Source organism: Coloeus monedula (assembly GCF_965178545.1).
Source record: "Coloeus monedula genome assembly, chromosome: 28".
NCBI classification, from domain to species: Eukaryota; Metazoa; Chordata; class Aves; order Passeriformes; family Corvidae; genus Coloeus; species Coloeus monedula.
Window position 1 is genome coordinate 4,229,221 of NC_138808.1, and position 15,147 is coordinate 4,244,367.

At 48.7% G+C, this 15,147-nt stretch overlaps 1 protein-coding gene across 1 annotated transcript in view; it reads right to left on the minus strand.

Moving 5' to 3' along the window:
• SLC23A2 (solute carrier family 23 member 2) overlaps positions 1–15,147 on the minus strand; it is a 48,910-nt gene that overhangs the window by 16,045 nt on the left and 17,718 nt on the right. The window contains exons 2-5 of the mRNA XM_082298418.1: positions 10,490–10,761; positions 9,200–9,298; positions 4,023–4,139; positions 2,724–2,881 (exon numbers count right to left, since the gene is read on the minus strand). Coding sequence (XP_082154544.1) covers positions 2,724–2,881; positions 4,023–4,139; positions 9,200–9,298; positions 10,490–10,621 — 506 coding nt within the window. The 5' untranslated portion in view covers positions 10,622–10,761. The remainder of the gene's footprint in view (positions 1–2,723; positions 2,882–4,022; positions 4,140–9,199; positions 9,299–10,489; positions 10,762–15,147) is intronic.

Sequence of the window (15,147 nt, forward strand, 5' to 3'; positions counted from 1 at the left end):
CACCTGCCTGAGTTATTAACCAGGTAATTCCAGGAGCCAGGCACTGACGCCAGGCTGTGACTCAGCAGCACAGGGGTACAGAAGGACACTGTGGTGGGAGAACCAGACTGCTGAACGTGCAGCTTTTGCCATCCCAGCACATCCCAAGCTCTCTGAAGGTGCAGCCTGCAGGCTCCATCCCTTCCCTGTGCATGACTCCGAGTGCACTCACCTGTACACTCATTTTTAAGTGCATGTGTCAGTAACTGCTGGGTTGATCAGAGCAGATTAGATGTTCCAAGTGGTTACCACCAATAAATACAAACACTACAAGAATTTCAAGATGGCATTCTTAGCATTGATGTTTATACTTCCCAAAAGATTTAAGATCTAAAGAGCATCTACCTGCACCAGCTACGAATTTATTGAACTCTCTGTACCCTGTGTAACGAATATCCTGATGGTACCTGACTACAGACAGGGTGCACTTTGAACTCTTCTATAAATAGTGACACTTGTGGATTGCCACGAGATTCCCTTTAACAGGAGATCCCAAGGTGTGACCCAGGGAATTGCTCACGGGCTGTTTCACAGCGCCTCGATGGCAGGGCAAACACCAGGGCAGGAGAAAGAACTGCTGAGATTCAGGTAAACATCAGAAAATGCTCAAAGGAGGAGAAGTGTGGGGGGAAAAAGGGTGCACACCCTGAGCACAGCAGAGATCAAACCAGAGGCATGTCAGTAACAGCAGTTGTGAGGTTCACAGGCAGAAGCTGGAGCAGTTTGGGCCATGGGCAATTTTAAACCCATCAAATGCTGAAAACTGCATTAGAAACTCAAACTTCATAAACTCCATGAGCCATCCAAGCATGGCTGACTGGACATAATTCCCACTGGGAGCTCCTTCCAGCACAAATCCCAGCTGTATCTCTGGGAAGTCACGGCTGGTGGCTCAGGGAATGATTCACCTCATTTTGCCAGGTTCATTAAGCAAACGGAGCAGGCTGGTGCCCATGGCAGATCTGCAATACCTGGAACAAGCTGTTACTGCTCCATCCCACCTACACAGCCCTGCATCCCCCTCAGAGGTTTTGTAAACACACACTGCAAACACATTCTCCAGTGCTGAGGTCACGGCTACGAGCTTGGGTTGTTCTGTATCACACTGAACACCAGCACACTGATGGAAAATCACATCTCAGCACGTCCTGCCCAGCCTTTACACAACACAGGTGAGGGAGCTCCTGAAAGGCTCAAAATAGTGAGGGGGGCTTTGTTCCCTGAGCAGGGCAAAAAAAAAAAAAAAGGTCATTTAGTTTTTTTAAAAATTTTAAACTAATTGCTCAAAATCAGTCAACCAAGATCTGCCTCTTTCTCAAGAGACAGCTGCAGTTTGGAATGTGACTTACGGATTTTAAGCCAGGCACTCATTGCTAGCCAGCTAAAGCACCAAAAGCTTAAAGTACTAAAGCTCATGAGTGGGATATCATTTAAATTTCATGTCTAAATCATCAAGTGGCTCCGTTTTGGCACCAGCCCTCGTGAAGACAAGAGTTTTTATGCAGTCAAAGTCATCTGGAAATGTCTCATTATGTTCACATGTCCCACAGATGTGGGAGCTGAGCCAGTGCAGTGATGGGCACAGCAACAGCGCTGCCATCCCGGGGTAGATTAAAGCTGAATTTGATAGTCACAGTCTCAACTAATTACCCTGAACCCCTGCCAAAGCTCTGGGCTGGCTACATAACCTAATGAATAGCTGGAATTCCTAAAACTGGTCTGGGTACCAAACTGACCACAACTCCGCCTTGTAATTGAGCTAAATCCATCTTTAAGGACCCTTAAACCATGGAATTTGACCTTTTGAAACCTTTATTTGCTGAAATACTTTGCAGTTGACAGACTTGCCAATGAATACTTGCAAATCTCATTGAGAGGCCTGTGCTGCTGTATCCCATTCCCAGCCTTACATAAACCCACCATCACATGGGAAATAGTTATAAAACATCCAAGCGTGGAAATTTTCTCCTGAACACAAGTTATTTTAAGACCCAAACACAATGTGGCCTTCAGGGATATCAACATGCAAGTACAGTGCAAGTGGAAGCCACTGGAAAGGGAAAAATCCCAACAGGATGGTGGGCAGGGGTGGGATTATACACAAAGAATAGAGAATTTCAAAATTATGGCACCATAATTTTGGTCCCCTCCTTTCTGAATGAGTCCCAAATCCCTCTCTAGTAAGTAATGAAGAGCCACGGTTAGTTATGGAAAAAAAACCCCCAAATATGACAAACTTCCAGACAAGGTAGATGAGGATTTATGGTTACAGCACAAAGAGCCAACCAGGCTGGAAGATTACTAACTCTAGGGAGTCTTTACTGAAAGAAAATTCATTGGGGAAAGAAAATGTTGTCTTTCAACAGTTTTCACACTGTTGTTTTGCCATCAGAGTGAACTCTTCATACAAGGCAGAGGAGTGAGCTCCTATGTCTCCTGGGTTTCCCTCCTCCTTCTCCCCTGTCCTTGCTGTATTTTCTTACCCTTGGGATGCCTCGTCTTATTTCTGATCCACCTTTTTTTGGGAGCAGCTTTCCAAAAGCTTTCCCGAACTGCCCTGTACCTGAGCTGCCGTTAGTGTTCCGTGCTTCTCCTCTGGAAACACCCCCCACTCCTGGATCCTGGGAAATCCCCAAGGACGCCCTATCCCCAGGCCAACACCCGGCCCCAGTCCCAGATCTCACCTGCAGCCGAAGGTGGTCTGCAGCAGGGTGGTGATGCCCACGCAGAAGAAGATGGTCCCGATGAGCTGGCTGGTGGCCCACTGGTCAAAGCCCACGCACATGGCATCGGCCAGCAGGAAGGGCACGGCGATGGTCCCGCTGAAACACGTCAGGTAGTGCTGGGGGCACAGGGCTGGGTTAGTGCTGCAGCCAGGGCTGAGCAGCAAATTCATTCATCACTGGCTTTTCCTTCTGCTTCTGAATCCCCCCCAAAGCTCTCACTGCCCTGTCCTGAGCTTTCCTTTCAGTATTTGCCTCGAGCTCCCGCTCGCCTGCTGCCCGTGATCCCAGTTTCTGTGGGATACACAGGGCACTGGAACAGCTCTGCAGCTGCTCTCCTGAGGAGGTATCCAGGTAACTGTGCTGGGAGCAGCCTCCAGCCCAGAGCAGCAGAGAAATAACTTCACTCACATTGGCTCAGGTCCACTGGCTCACAAAAGAACCTGGAGCACATGCAAACGAGCTCCCAAGGACCAGCAACTGGGCACTCGTTAATCCTTCCTCAAGCCAAGCACATTAAAAGCAGAACAAACGAATTTTCACCATATTCCACACATGTAAAAACAGAATTCCTACGGAACTGCCTGTCCTTGAGGAAAAGGCAGGAATTAAAAGGATGCTTTGGAATGTATTTGTTTGGAGATCTCAACGTCCTTTGCAGATATTACCAAATTCTCAGCATTCCTGTGGGACAGATATTACTTCCACTGGAGAAGGGAAGGAGATGGAACAGGAGCTGCTCTGCTTCCCACAAGCAGTGGCTGAGCTGGCAGCAGGGCCCAGCTGCCCACCACAGCTCCACTCCCTGCAGGAAGCACAAGCTTGTACTCCAAGGAGCACAGAAGTGGCAAGGCAGGTCCAGGGTGATGCTCCCAGAACTGAAATAACTACAGCAGCCCCTTTCAATATTCAATATTTCAGGTCTAAACCATTGTCTCTCTCCATCTTTAACTCCAGAGGTGCCCAATGTCACTTGTGAAGGCCACCACGGAGCCTTTGCTCACGCATTTACTAACGGCAGCTTACAGAACTAAATATTTGAGTGAATCTTACAAATGCCTGAGCTGAAAGCTCAGATCATCATCAAACAATGATCTCAGAGTGTGATCAGCTTCAGAAGAAACCTCTTAGCACCTTCTTCAAACACCTCAGAGTGAAGAAGGATAAAACTCACACACACAAACAAATGAACTGGACAGAAAATCCTCAGCAAGGTTTAGAAGTCACAGAAGAAAAAACTGTCTGTGTCTTAGGATGTACCTGTAAGCCCAGAAATATGCAGAGATACCAGGGAGGAACATCTTCAATGGTGTAAATCATGTCAGTCCTCTGGGCATCCAAACTGCCACTGCTGTCCAGGGTCTCTGCCAGGGAGCTCTGGGGGAGGAACAAGGGACAACAGCAGGTTATTGCTGCACAGGAATAAAGTGAATTTCAGCTGCCAGGCAACTCCCAGATACCCCAGGGCTGGTTCAGCACTCCCAAGCAACGTTGATTTGTGACATTTTCAAAGCCTTTTACATCCAGCTCCTGAATTTGTACCCAACACGTTCCCTTCTGACAGCCATTCCCTGCTTATTCATTTATAATTGCTGATTTATGAGAGAACTGATCGGGCAGCCAAATGGTGCCCAAAAATGGATTCATCATGACAGGACTGCTAAAAAACCCCACCAAAACCCAAAACCAAAAAAATAATAAAAAAAAGAAAACAGAGAAGAATTGGAACTAAGAAGAAGAGCCAACCCTGGCTGTTTCTAAAGGGCTCTGTCCTTACATCAGAGACTGAAATCACTGGCAAAAAAAAAAAATCCTCATTATGGTAATTGCTTCCCTGCTTTATTTTTACCCAATTTCATCTTGGTTAACCACTTTTAGCCAGAGGATTTATCGTTTTTGCTTCCACCCCCCCATTTATGCAGTCAGGAAAAAAGCCAATTATTATAACCAAATTAATCCCCATCCAATTTACATCAGTCAAGCGGAATTCCTCCAGGAATTTAAATTCCCCCAGGAACTGAGGCAAGACCACACTGTGCCCTACCACGTGCCCCAGTTCCAGAGAGCCAATGGACAAATGACCACACACAGTCCCACATCAACACCCCTGCAGAGTCTCCATTAAAACAAGAGCCAGCTCTGCCATTTCTCTTTCACAACCAAGTGGAAACCTTTCCCCCCAACTCTCTGGTTTGGAAATTCCTGAGAACAAACCCACAAATGCTCCAAAGCCCCAGCACAACAATAAAAGCAGGAGGAGGTATCAGATTTTGTAATTTCAGATCAAGCAACTAAAAAATTACCTTATACAACAACTTCCCTGCCGTAATCCACCCCAGGACACAGCAAGCCCACGTGAAGTTGCCTCACACGGAGCCTGGGAACCCTGCCAGACTCGTAACTGCCTCAAATGGTCTCTACTTCTCCAAAAATCCCAACACATCCATGGATTACACTTAGGTTATCTCCATTTGGTGTCACCTCCAAGGTCAGTGAGCCAAACTGAGCCCTGGCACTCCCCTCCCACCTCAGCCTCCTGTTGGGAAAACAAATCCACTGGGATAATTCACATTCAGGGAGCATAGGGGAGCACAGTGCTGTGGGAAGGTTGAGGGTGTTGCAGTAGAAAAGCAAAATATAGAAACACTCACTTCAGAGAACTCCTTAAAGCACTCTGAGCACTGAGCAATCCTCTCACCAGGACACAGCGCCCGCACAGAGCCAGGAGGGAAATTGTCCCTGCCTAACCCCTCCTCCCCTCTGCAGCACCAGTGACAGCTTTTCATTGACTGAAAAAGGAACAAATTCTCTCCTGACCCAATTCTCTTAAAAAAAAAACCAAAAAAACCCACATGAAAAAGATCAGGAATTTGAATCATGGAATCATCAAGGTTGGAAAAGCCCTTTCAGATCATCAAGTCTGACCATCGACACAGCACCACCACCACGGTCATCATCAATCCACATCTCCAAGTGCCACATCCACGTATTTCATGAGCACCTCCAGAGAGGAGGACTCTGCCAGTGCCCTGGGCAGCCCTTCCCAATCCCTGACAACCTTTTCCATAGAAAAATTCCTGCTGCTGTCCACCCTGAGCCTCCCCTGGCCCAGCCTGAGGCCGTTCCCTCTCCTCCTGTCCCTGTTCCCTGGCAGCAGAGCCCGACCCCCCCGGCTGCCCCCTCCTGTCAGGGACTTGTGCAGAGCCACGAGGTCCCCCCTGAGCCCCCTTTGCTCCAGGCTGAGCCCCTTCCCAGCTCCCTCAGCCTCTCCTGGGGCTCCAGCCCCTTCCCAGCTCCGTTCCCTTCCCTGGACACGCTCCAGCCCCTCAATGTCTCTCTTGGAGTGGAAGCTGAGTTCCACCCACAAAGAAAATCTTGGAGTGTCTGGTTGCCTCATCCCTCCCCTCTTTCCCTGGAACAGAGGCTCCACATGAGAACAGATTCACCTGAAGCCCTGTGTTTGTTCAGCTTTCTGCCTGAGAGGTCACCACACAGTTCCAGAGGGGCAGATGTTACAACATCTGCTCCCGAGGCAAGAGCAGAAGAGCTGCAGCAGAAATGAACTGTTTGCCTCAGGAATCATGTCAGTGTTGGCTTGGTGGAACCACCCCAAGAGCAGCAGGGATCCCAGGTTCTCCAAACACCCAGCCAGTGATTTGTGCAGACTGATGACTCTGTTACGGCCCTGCCTTTTGAAAACCCATCTTTGGGCCTCTTTTTTACTTCCTCGAGCTTTGCCAGACCAATATCCAGCAGCTCTCCCACTGCTCCACTTGGTGCCAAATGCTGATTTTTCCTCATAGGACTGATGAGGTTGCATGAAGTGCATTCCTTAGCTTTTCCACCTGCTGTTCTATTCATCCTACCCTGTCCCGTCCCGTCCCGTCCCGTCCCATCCCATCCCATCCCTCCTCTTCTTTGGGCAGCAGAAAGCAGAAGTGCTGGCCTGTTCCTGCCAGGAGGGCCATGGCTCATGGAGCAAGTTTCTGAGTCCTTTCAGAGCTCTCCACTTGTGATTCCACCTCTAAATTACTCTGCAAAGAGCAGAGCCCAGCAGCAGGCACAGGGCTTGGGAAGCAGTGAGCTGGTCCATGGCATGGAGAAAGATCTCTCTGGGTACAGATCAACAACTGCCAACCATTTCAAGCCCTCCTTGAGAAAGTGAAGGTTATAAATCTTCTGACGAAACAATTTCAAACTTCACAGCGATGTTTGTGCTACACAGCAAAGCGGCTCTAAAGGAAAAATCCCACCCAGGATACTCCCATTCCTTCCAAAAGGCACTTCCATCGCTTTGGGAGAGGCAGCTCTCAGCCCTGGGCAGATCATGGCTGCAGGGAACAGACACAAAAGAGTCAAGACTGAACAAGGAGGAGTTGGAGAACTCAGGTGAGCCCTGGCCACCCCGACACCCCAGCGGGCACTCACTGGCCCTTTGGCACCTCGAGCCTGGGCCTGTCAGGCTGACCCTGCCTCGGTGCCTGCCAGGTGTGCCACAGGGAAGTGCTGGGAATGGGCTGTGCCTTCTCAGCCAGATACTCATCACACACTGACCCTGCCTTGGATTATTTTAACTGGCCAAAGGCTGTGCTTTTCTCAGTTTTTCCCTGGTAAGTATAAACAGGGGGATTGACACAGACAGAGATGTACAGAGAATGCTGTGGGTAGAGAAGAAACCCCACAACAAACCCATCCCAAAATCCAAAGAAACAAACCCCACAGTCAAGACCAAGGCTCTGGTACGAAGCACTAGTGGGAAAAACCCAAAAGGGAACTGATGAGCTGTGGGGAACAAGGTCTCTAGAGAAATACCTTCCATGAAGAGCCCCCAGCTGGGCACTCTGCTGCATGGCATGGGGTTGGAACGAGGTGATCTTCAAGCAAAATCCCCTCCAAAGCAAACCATCCTGTGACTTTATTCCACGAAGCAACAAGGCATTGCTTGTTTCACAGGGATGCAGCAATAGGTATTGCTCAGCTGGGCTATCAGTTTACTGTCTCAGGTAACAAATGCTGTGAGCCAGAGCGAGCCCTGGGCATCCTCCAGGGATGAAGGACATTTCAGGCCTCTTTGCTAAAGGTTTTTTATTCAAGAGCTTTTGCTTGCTCTTTCGGTGAATGATCTCTCAAGAGGAATGGATAGCCAAGAATGAACACAGAATTCTGGAATGGTTTGGAAGGAGCTCAAAGCCCATCCAGGGACAGGCAGGGACACGGGCAGGGACACCTTCCACTATCCCAGGGTGCTCCAGCCCCATCCCACCTGGCCTTGGACACTTCCGGGGATCAAGGGGCAGCCACAGCTGCTCTGGGCACCCTGTGCCAGGGCCTCCCCATCCTGTTCATTCACCATAAGTCACAGCAAAGCTTTAACTCAAGGAGATCTGGTTACTCAAAAGCTCACAGTGTCTTTAAGGTGAATTACTCTCCATCATCCACAGTTCTGATCACGTGGATTAGCTGGAAGGGAGAAAAGCACACATTTGGTAAAACCAGGCCGTGGTAAAACCCAGGAGCACTTTCATGTCTAGAGATCGCTTATCTCATTGCACAATTTCACCCAAACACCTTTTGCTCAAGGCTTTTATCAGATTGTGCCTCTCCACTCCAGCCCCAGCATGCTCCAAAATTCAGCCATCAAAGACTTTGGCAGGTCAAGGAAAATCTGTCCACTAAACATGAGAGTGATGACGATGGCTGTGGGGCTGAGAGTGAGACACCCGGGCAGGCTGAGCGTGAGAGCCGGGAGTGCACCGGGCACAGCGGGGCACTCACAGCCTCCTCTGGAGCTGAACACTGGCAGGCCTCTGGCAGAATCAGCTGCTCAGGGGGTATTTTAAGTCTGAAATTCAGGAGTGACTTCTGGTGTCTGAGTTAGAAAATGTTAACTGCATCCCTCGGTGCCATCCTTGCTCCAACAGAAACTACGGCCTCAAAGGAAGGAGCATCACGCTGCTCTTGCTTGGAACCACGGGTTTTGTTCTTGTTTCAATCAGGACATTTGAAAACCTTTGGTCAAGTTGAGGCTTTTCAGAGACAAGGCTATACCACAAAGCCAGTTTGACGGAACATTTCAGAAGCTCAGATTTACCATAATCTTCATCCTTGTTTTAAACAAAAGCTCAGATTCACACTATCTCAGCTTGTGGGATTATTACCGAGCAGGCCTGGGGAATGATGGAATGGAGAAAAAAAGCTGGAAAAAGCAAACCAAGGGCATTAACTGCTTCCACAGTTTCCTGAGTCATGCCCAAAGTGCTGCAACCAAAGTGTGTGACAAGGAGTCATGAGGGCAGAACTCCCCAGGCTGATGTGAATCTGCAAGTCAGCAGGGCTGCTGAGACAGGAACTCTCACAGCCAGGGGAGACTGCTGTGGGCAGATCATGAACTCAAAGAGCAAGAACGAGTTCTCACCTAGCAGGGAACCCCCACATACCTTTTCTGCTATGCCATTTTCTGTAGTGTAGATGGCCATCAGCTCCGTGTCCTCTGTGTCCTGATCACCACTGGATGTTGCTCCACCGTTTATTACAACCTTAAAAATGTAACAAAAACAGAAACACAAGGTCTTTTAAAATAAACATTTCCTCTGCGATCACACCTCGTGTCACTCAGTTTTCTCCCTCAGTACTTGACATCTGCCTCTGACAATTTGTCAGAAAACATGAGGAGCATAACAAGCCATCATTTCTGTAACAGCAGGTCTAGGGATAGAGAGAGACTTGATAGACATTGCAGAGAGCTCCTGAAAACCATCACAGAGAGCTCCTGAAAACCTGGGCAGTATCAGCTTGGGGCAGGGGGAACCAGCAGCACTGGCTGGAAGAGTTCTCGAGAGGAGAGGTGTACAACAGAATGATTCAACTGAAAATGTGAATAAGTAGAAGACAGCAAACGTCTCCCTGCTGTTGCTTCTTCCTCTCAGTTGAGCGACTCAGGCCGTCAACAGGGGCTGAACACGAGCCCAGGTGGGCAAGGAGGCTCTGCTGAGGCCCCTCGAGTGCTGTGTCCAGATCTGGCCCCTCGCAAGAAGGACATTGAGGGGCTGGAGCGTGTCCAGAGATGGGAACAGAGCTGGGAAGGGGCTGGAGCCCCAGGAGAGGCTGAGGGAGCTGGGAAAGGGGCTCAGCCTGCAGCAAAGGAGGCTCAGGGGGGACCTTGTGGCTCTGCACAAGTCCCTGACAGGAGGGGGCAGCCGGGGGGGTCGGGCTCTGCTCGCAGGGAACAGGGACAGGAGGAGAGGGAACGGCCTCAGGCTGGGCTGGGGAGATTTAGGTTGGATATGGGGGAAATGCCTTCACTGGAAGAGTGGTTAAGCACTGGCATGGGCTGCCCAGGGCTCTGGCGGTGTCCCCATGCCCGGAGCTGTTCAAAACCAGAGCAGATGTGGCACTTCATGGTTTAGTGGACGTGGTGGTGATCGGTCACAGGTTGGACTTGATGATCCTGAAGGTCTTTTCCAACCTCAGTGATTCCATGATTCTACCCCAGGGGCTGCTGCAGAAGGACAGTTCAGTGCCCTGATTGTGCCTGGGGTGCTGCACGTCCTGGGAACACAGAATAACCACACACAGCAGGACTGGCTGTGCTTATACACAACTATTCAGGGGAGCAGAGCTTTGTCACTGACTGCTCGTGGAAATGAAGGGTTTGTACAACATGACTGGAGCTTTAATCCCTGATTCACACCGAGCCTGACTGGGCAGTGCTGGAATGTGCTACTCACAGGCAGGGTGAAGAAGGTGGGATGTTTGGATTCATCCTCATATTTGCCCTCTGTTGAGCCTCCCGCCTCCACCGATTTGGAAGTGGTGTTCTTGCCAATCCCCATCGTTTCCAGAATGTCCAGGACTTGCATGCAGCACCCAGGAGGTGCTTCTGGGATGACAGGCCAAGAACTCAGGACAGCTCCTTATTCAAGCAGCAGCAGCTCTGGGAATCACACAAGTGCTCAGTAGTCCAGCTGGGACATCAGGGTATCATTCGCATCAACAGCTCCTAGGAGTGAAGGGAGAAATTGGTATTTTTTATTCCCTAAAAGAGATGTGCAAAAAGCACAAGCCCCACAGCCTGGGCTCCCTCTCGTGCTCATGACTCACCAACTCTCATCATTCCTTCCTGGTAATTATCATTCAAGGTATTTGAAATTCTTTCACATTGGGAATGCTCTGGTTATTATCTTGTTCTTCTCCTGTGTTTTTCAACCATTAGTAGTATATTGAAACCTTTTTTCCCAATCTCACAGCCATTTCCACAGAACTTTTTGGGAACAAAGCACACCTGTACTCCACATCCAGAGCAGTGCAGCACAGCTGAACATCCACTACAACAAGACTTGGGCTTCTCCAAGGAGTTTTAATCTGCAGAGCTGCTTGCAGATTTATCCTCTGTATTACTGAATCCTTTCTTTGAAACAAACTTCCTTTGAAATAAGAAGCATCTGGGAAGCTCAGACTGGATGGACAGGGAGGCACACCTGCCTTTCAGTGAGCCTATTTCAGACAGAACCAGCTCCTTCTGCTGAACATCCTAACCCAGAATAATCCCCAAATTCTCAGTCGTATGAAGAACATTCCAAGCAATCTGACTGATGATGTTAAAGAACTGCTTCAGGACAAACTGGTGTATTTTAATTAGTTTCACTTCTCTTTTGGCACAAGGACAGGAAAGACCACACCTTAGTGGGTCTCTGGTTTTGCCAGATGGGTCACTACAGCACAGTTTTCCCCCATTTGCTCCTTAAATTAGCCCAGCCAGTCCATTATCATCCCCACATTTTCCATTTCCAAGATCAAAGAACAGGAATTAACGTATTTGAACCCCAACTTCCCACAGGACAGCACAGAAAATCCTGCAGCAAACCAAGCTTTGCAACCTGGTTGCTGAGCCCCAAACAGAAAATGCAGCTGCCAACACCTGCAGGTGAAACCGGGTCAGACACAGGTGGAAGTAAAGGACAGAACCAGAAAAATGGTCTCTTGAAAGTCACAAAAAGTGGAATTTTCTGCATCCATTCAAGCAGCAGAACCCACTCCCACTGGTGTCACTCCAAAAGCAAGTTAATGACAGGTTCAGCTGACCCCTAAGGTGGAAACAGAGCTCATGGGCACTCACAAACACAGGTTTGGATTGGAACAGAAGCAGGACTTGGGTTTTTCCTTAAGTCTTCCTTCCAGATGCTGCTCAGGAAATGCCAGCAGCTCCTGTCTACTGTAATTGCAATAATAACTGAACTTGAGAAAGACTCTTCTGCTGAGGGCAATTCAGGACTGTACTAATATACGAATACCAATATTTTAGAACCTCTTAATAGCTGTTAATTGCTCATTTGCTGGAAAATTCTGGTTCCTTGAGGTGAAAGAGATACCTCAATGTAGGTATCTCTTGAAAAGTTACATAAAAAAAGACTGTTTGGGCACCGAGATCCCTCGAAGCATTAATTAAATCAAGATGGGATGGAAGGCAGTGCCTGCAAATCAGGGTTAAGATTTGTTTATGAAAGTAAATATGAAGGTAGCATAATTAATTATTTCTCACCTGAAGACTGAAGGAGAAGACTGGTTTGAATACTCACTGTCTTGTTCTGGAAAAAAACCAGTCGTTCCCGTTTTTACAATAACCACAGAGCTCTTCAAAGTGCAGCTCAGGGTGGAGAGGAGACAGGTACTGGTTAAAGGTTTGGGGGGAGTGGGGGGTCTGGGCTGGGATCTTTGGAGGGGTTTTTTGTTTGCTTTCACTGCAGAGCAACGAGGGATTTTTTCTTCCAAGCACACAAGAACAAAGATAAAAGAATCTGCCTTTTTCTGTCATTGTAGACGTATTTTATTCTCCAAGAAAATCAGTGATGGAGACAGGCGAGGTTTAGTCTGGCAGCTTTATCCTCTCGGACTGGGAAGGGAAAGGGAAAGGGCAGCAGGACACCTCCCTAAGCCAGGGCCAGGAAAACCTGGAGCCAGGAAAGCTGCCAGTCACGGGATCTGCTGTAAGGTGCTCTGGCAGCATAAGCTGCTTAGCTGGCATTAACCAGCACCTCCAGATAAAAAAGAAAAGACTCTGTAATCCTGCTTTGCTGGGCACTGCACAACAGCAGGACTGCTATCTGCTCCAGGATCAGGTCACTCCCAGGAATCGTTCCTGGGAATTCTGCAGGACAGCAGCAAAGCTTGCCTTGTCTCGACTGCTGAGAGCTGACACACGGCTAAAAGAACTCTGCATGAGGGCTCCCCAACAGGCACCTCCCAAGTAACAGGCAAAAAGAGCCTCACTGCTACTCTTCTTAAAGAGAGGGAGTGTTTGTGTCAGGAGGGCTTGGTCCAAGAAAAACCAGGAGAAGAAATTTCCCAGCTCTTCTTGCTTCTACCCAGCAATTAAAATTGCACTTAATGGCTCAGATGATCACCAGGGATTTTTGGAATACTTTGATTCTGCGATCTGGAGTATCAAAGTGAAGCAGATTACCTCTTCTGCTGCCTAAAGCTATCTGGGAGGTATCATTCCCTATCAGCTCCTGTGTCCCACCAGCTGAACTCAGCTGCACCACATGACTCAGGCATTTTTACAGCCCTCCACAGCAAATCCAACTCCTCAGCAGCTGAAAAGCCATGGAGAAAGAGATAAAACTCATGTAGGTACACTCAGCACAATCAGTCATCTGCAGGCTCGGATTAAATGGAAAGGCCAGAAGTGAAATTTCCATCAGGACTCTGATTAAAGTTCACCTTTCCACACCAAATTAACTCCAGTGCACACCTGTGCTTAACACAGAGGGCCAAGAGCTGCCAGGGGTTTACAGTGCTGGAGATAAAATTACGGTTTTGACAAAGGGCAGGAGATAGCCCAGGTGCAAGTTCAGGAGGAAAAGCCTCCTGGCCAGGGAAAGGCCACTCTGCACCTTCAACGCTTGCCTTTTCTCCAGCAAAAACCTCCCTCCAGCTCTGGAGCCATCAGGAGAGGACACAAAGAGGTGGCAGTGTCTGGTCTGACACAACATCACCTCCTCATGCTTCCATGACCACTCACCACATTTTCCCTCTTGCCAAGGTTGCTCCTCTTTCGTTTAAAGGAGTTAGGATGCATTTTGAAGCTCACGGAAAGAAAGATGAAACCCATCACAGATAGGGAGATCTGTGATGCAAGACTGTGTTTAAGTGCTCTTTTTCTTCCTGCAAGTCTCTGCTCTGGAACCTCCACCGCAAATAAAAACATCCACTGGAGTACAAAGCTTTTCCTACAGGAAAATCTGCCCCTGTGCCACCACAGGCTGCACAAAAGGCTGCTACTTCACAAGGTACCAAACTGCCTGGGAGTCAGTAAAAATCCTCTGAAAGCTCCTCTCTTAAGTAGATCCAAGGGTTAACTTGGGCAGGACAGAAGGTACAGATGGACATAAAGAGCTTATTACCATGCAAGGGAGAACTGGCCATGAACCCATAAAGGATTAGGCCATGTAATACAGACACCTCCCTTGCATGCATTGGTTATAGTTTTTGGCTGAACCACACTAAAAATATTCCCTAAATCAGATTTGCTGTGATGGCAATTTGTCCCTACAGAGCTGAAGGCCCAGTGGGAGGGCCTTTAATGTTAACACTTGAATCCAGAGCTGGGCAAAGCAAAGACCGGACTGAATTTGGTGGCCCTTCCCTGCTGCACAAAGGAAATATTCGTGAAGGAAGCACAACAAGTGGGGTGATAAAAGCAGCTGGTGATGAAACAGGCCAGGCTTGGGAAACAACTGCAATCCTTTGGAGGGCATGGATGGCAAAGCTCCCGGGAGCAGCACGGTGGGACTGCCCCATGTCACACCTCCCCGAGGAAGGAGCCATGGCACAGCCAGCCAGGACCTTTCTGGCTGCTACAGACGGCTGAGGAGCCAAGAGAGCTCTGGCTGTTGCCCACACTAAGGAGATTAGAATCAAATTAAGGTCACTGCTTAATTACAATCATCAATTTATTATTTTAATTAGCTGTCAGGCTCATGTGAACAGACCAACTTTCTCCTGCAAGCAGAAATGATGCTCAGCCAGAAGTTGTCACACTTGAGGTGCCTCTGGAATTTCACCACCTCCCATGGCACTTCCAAGTGTTTGGCACATCTGAAACTCAGGCACATGATGTGTTTAAACACAAATCAAGGCATCCTCTAGCTCTGAGATTGTATTTTTGGCAGCAGACACACAACAGAGGCATGGAAAGGGACTTGGACTCCCTGCACGCTATTTTCTTGTTAAATGTACCCAGTCTGAGCAGAAGATAAAACCAGCTCTAACCCCACTTCACTCGCTCAGGCCCAAGGCACTGAGCACTGGGGAGCTCACAGTGGGAAGGACACACCAGAGACTGAGGCTAAATCAAACTTTCAGTTCCTGCAGTGTCACAGCTGTG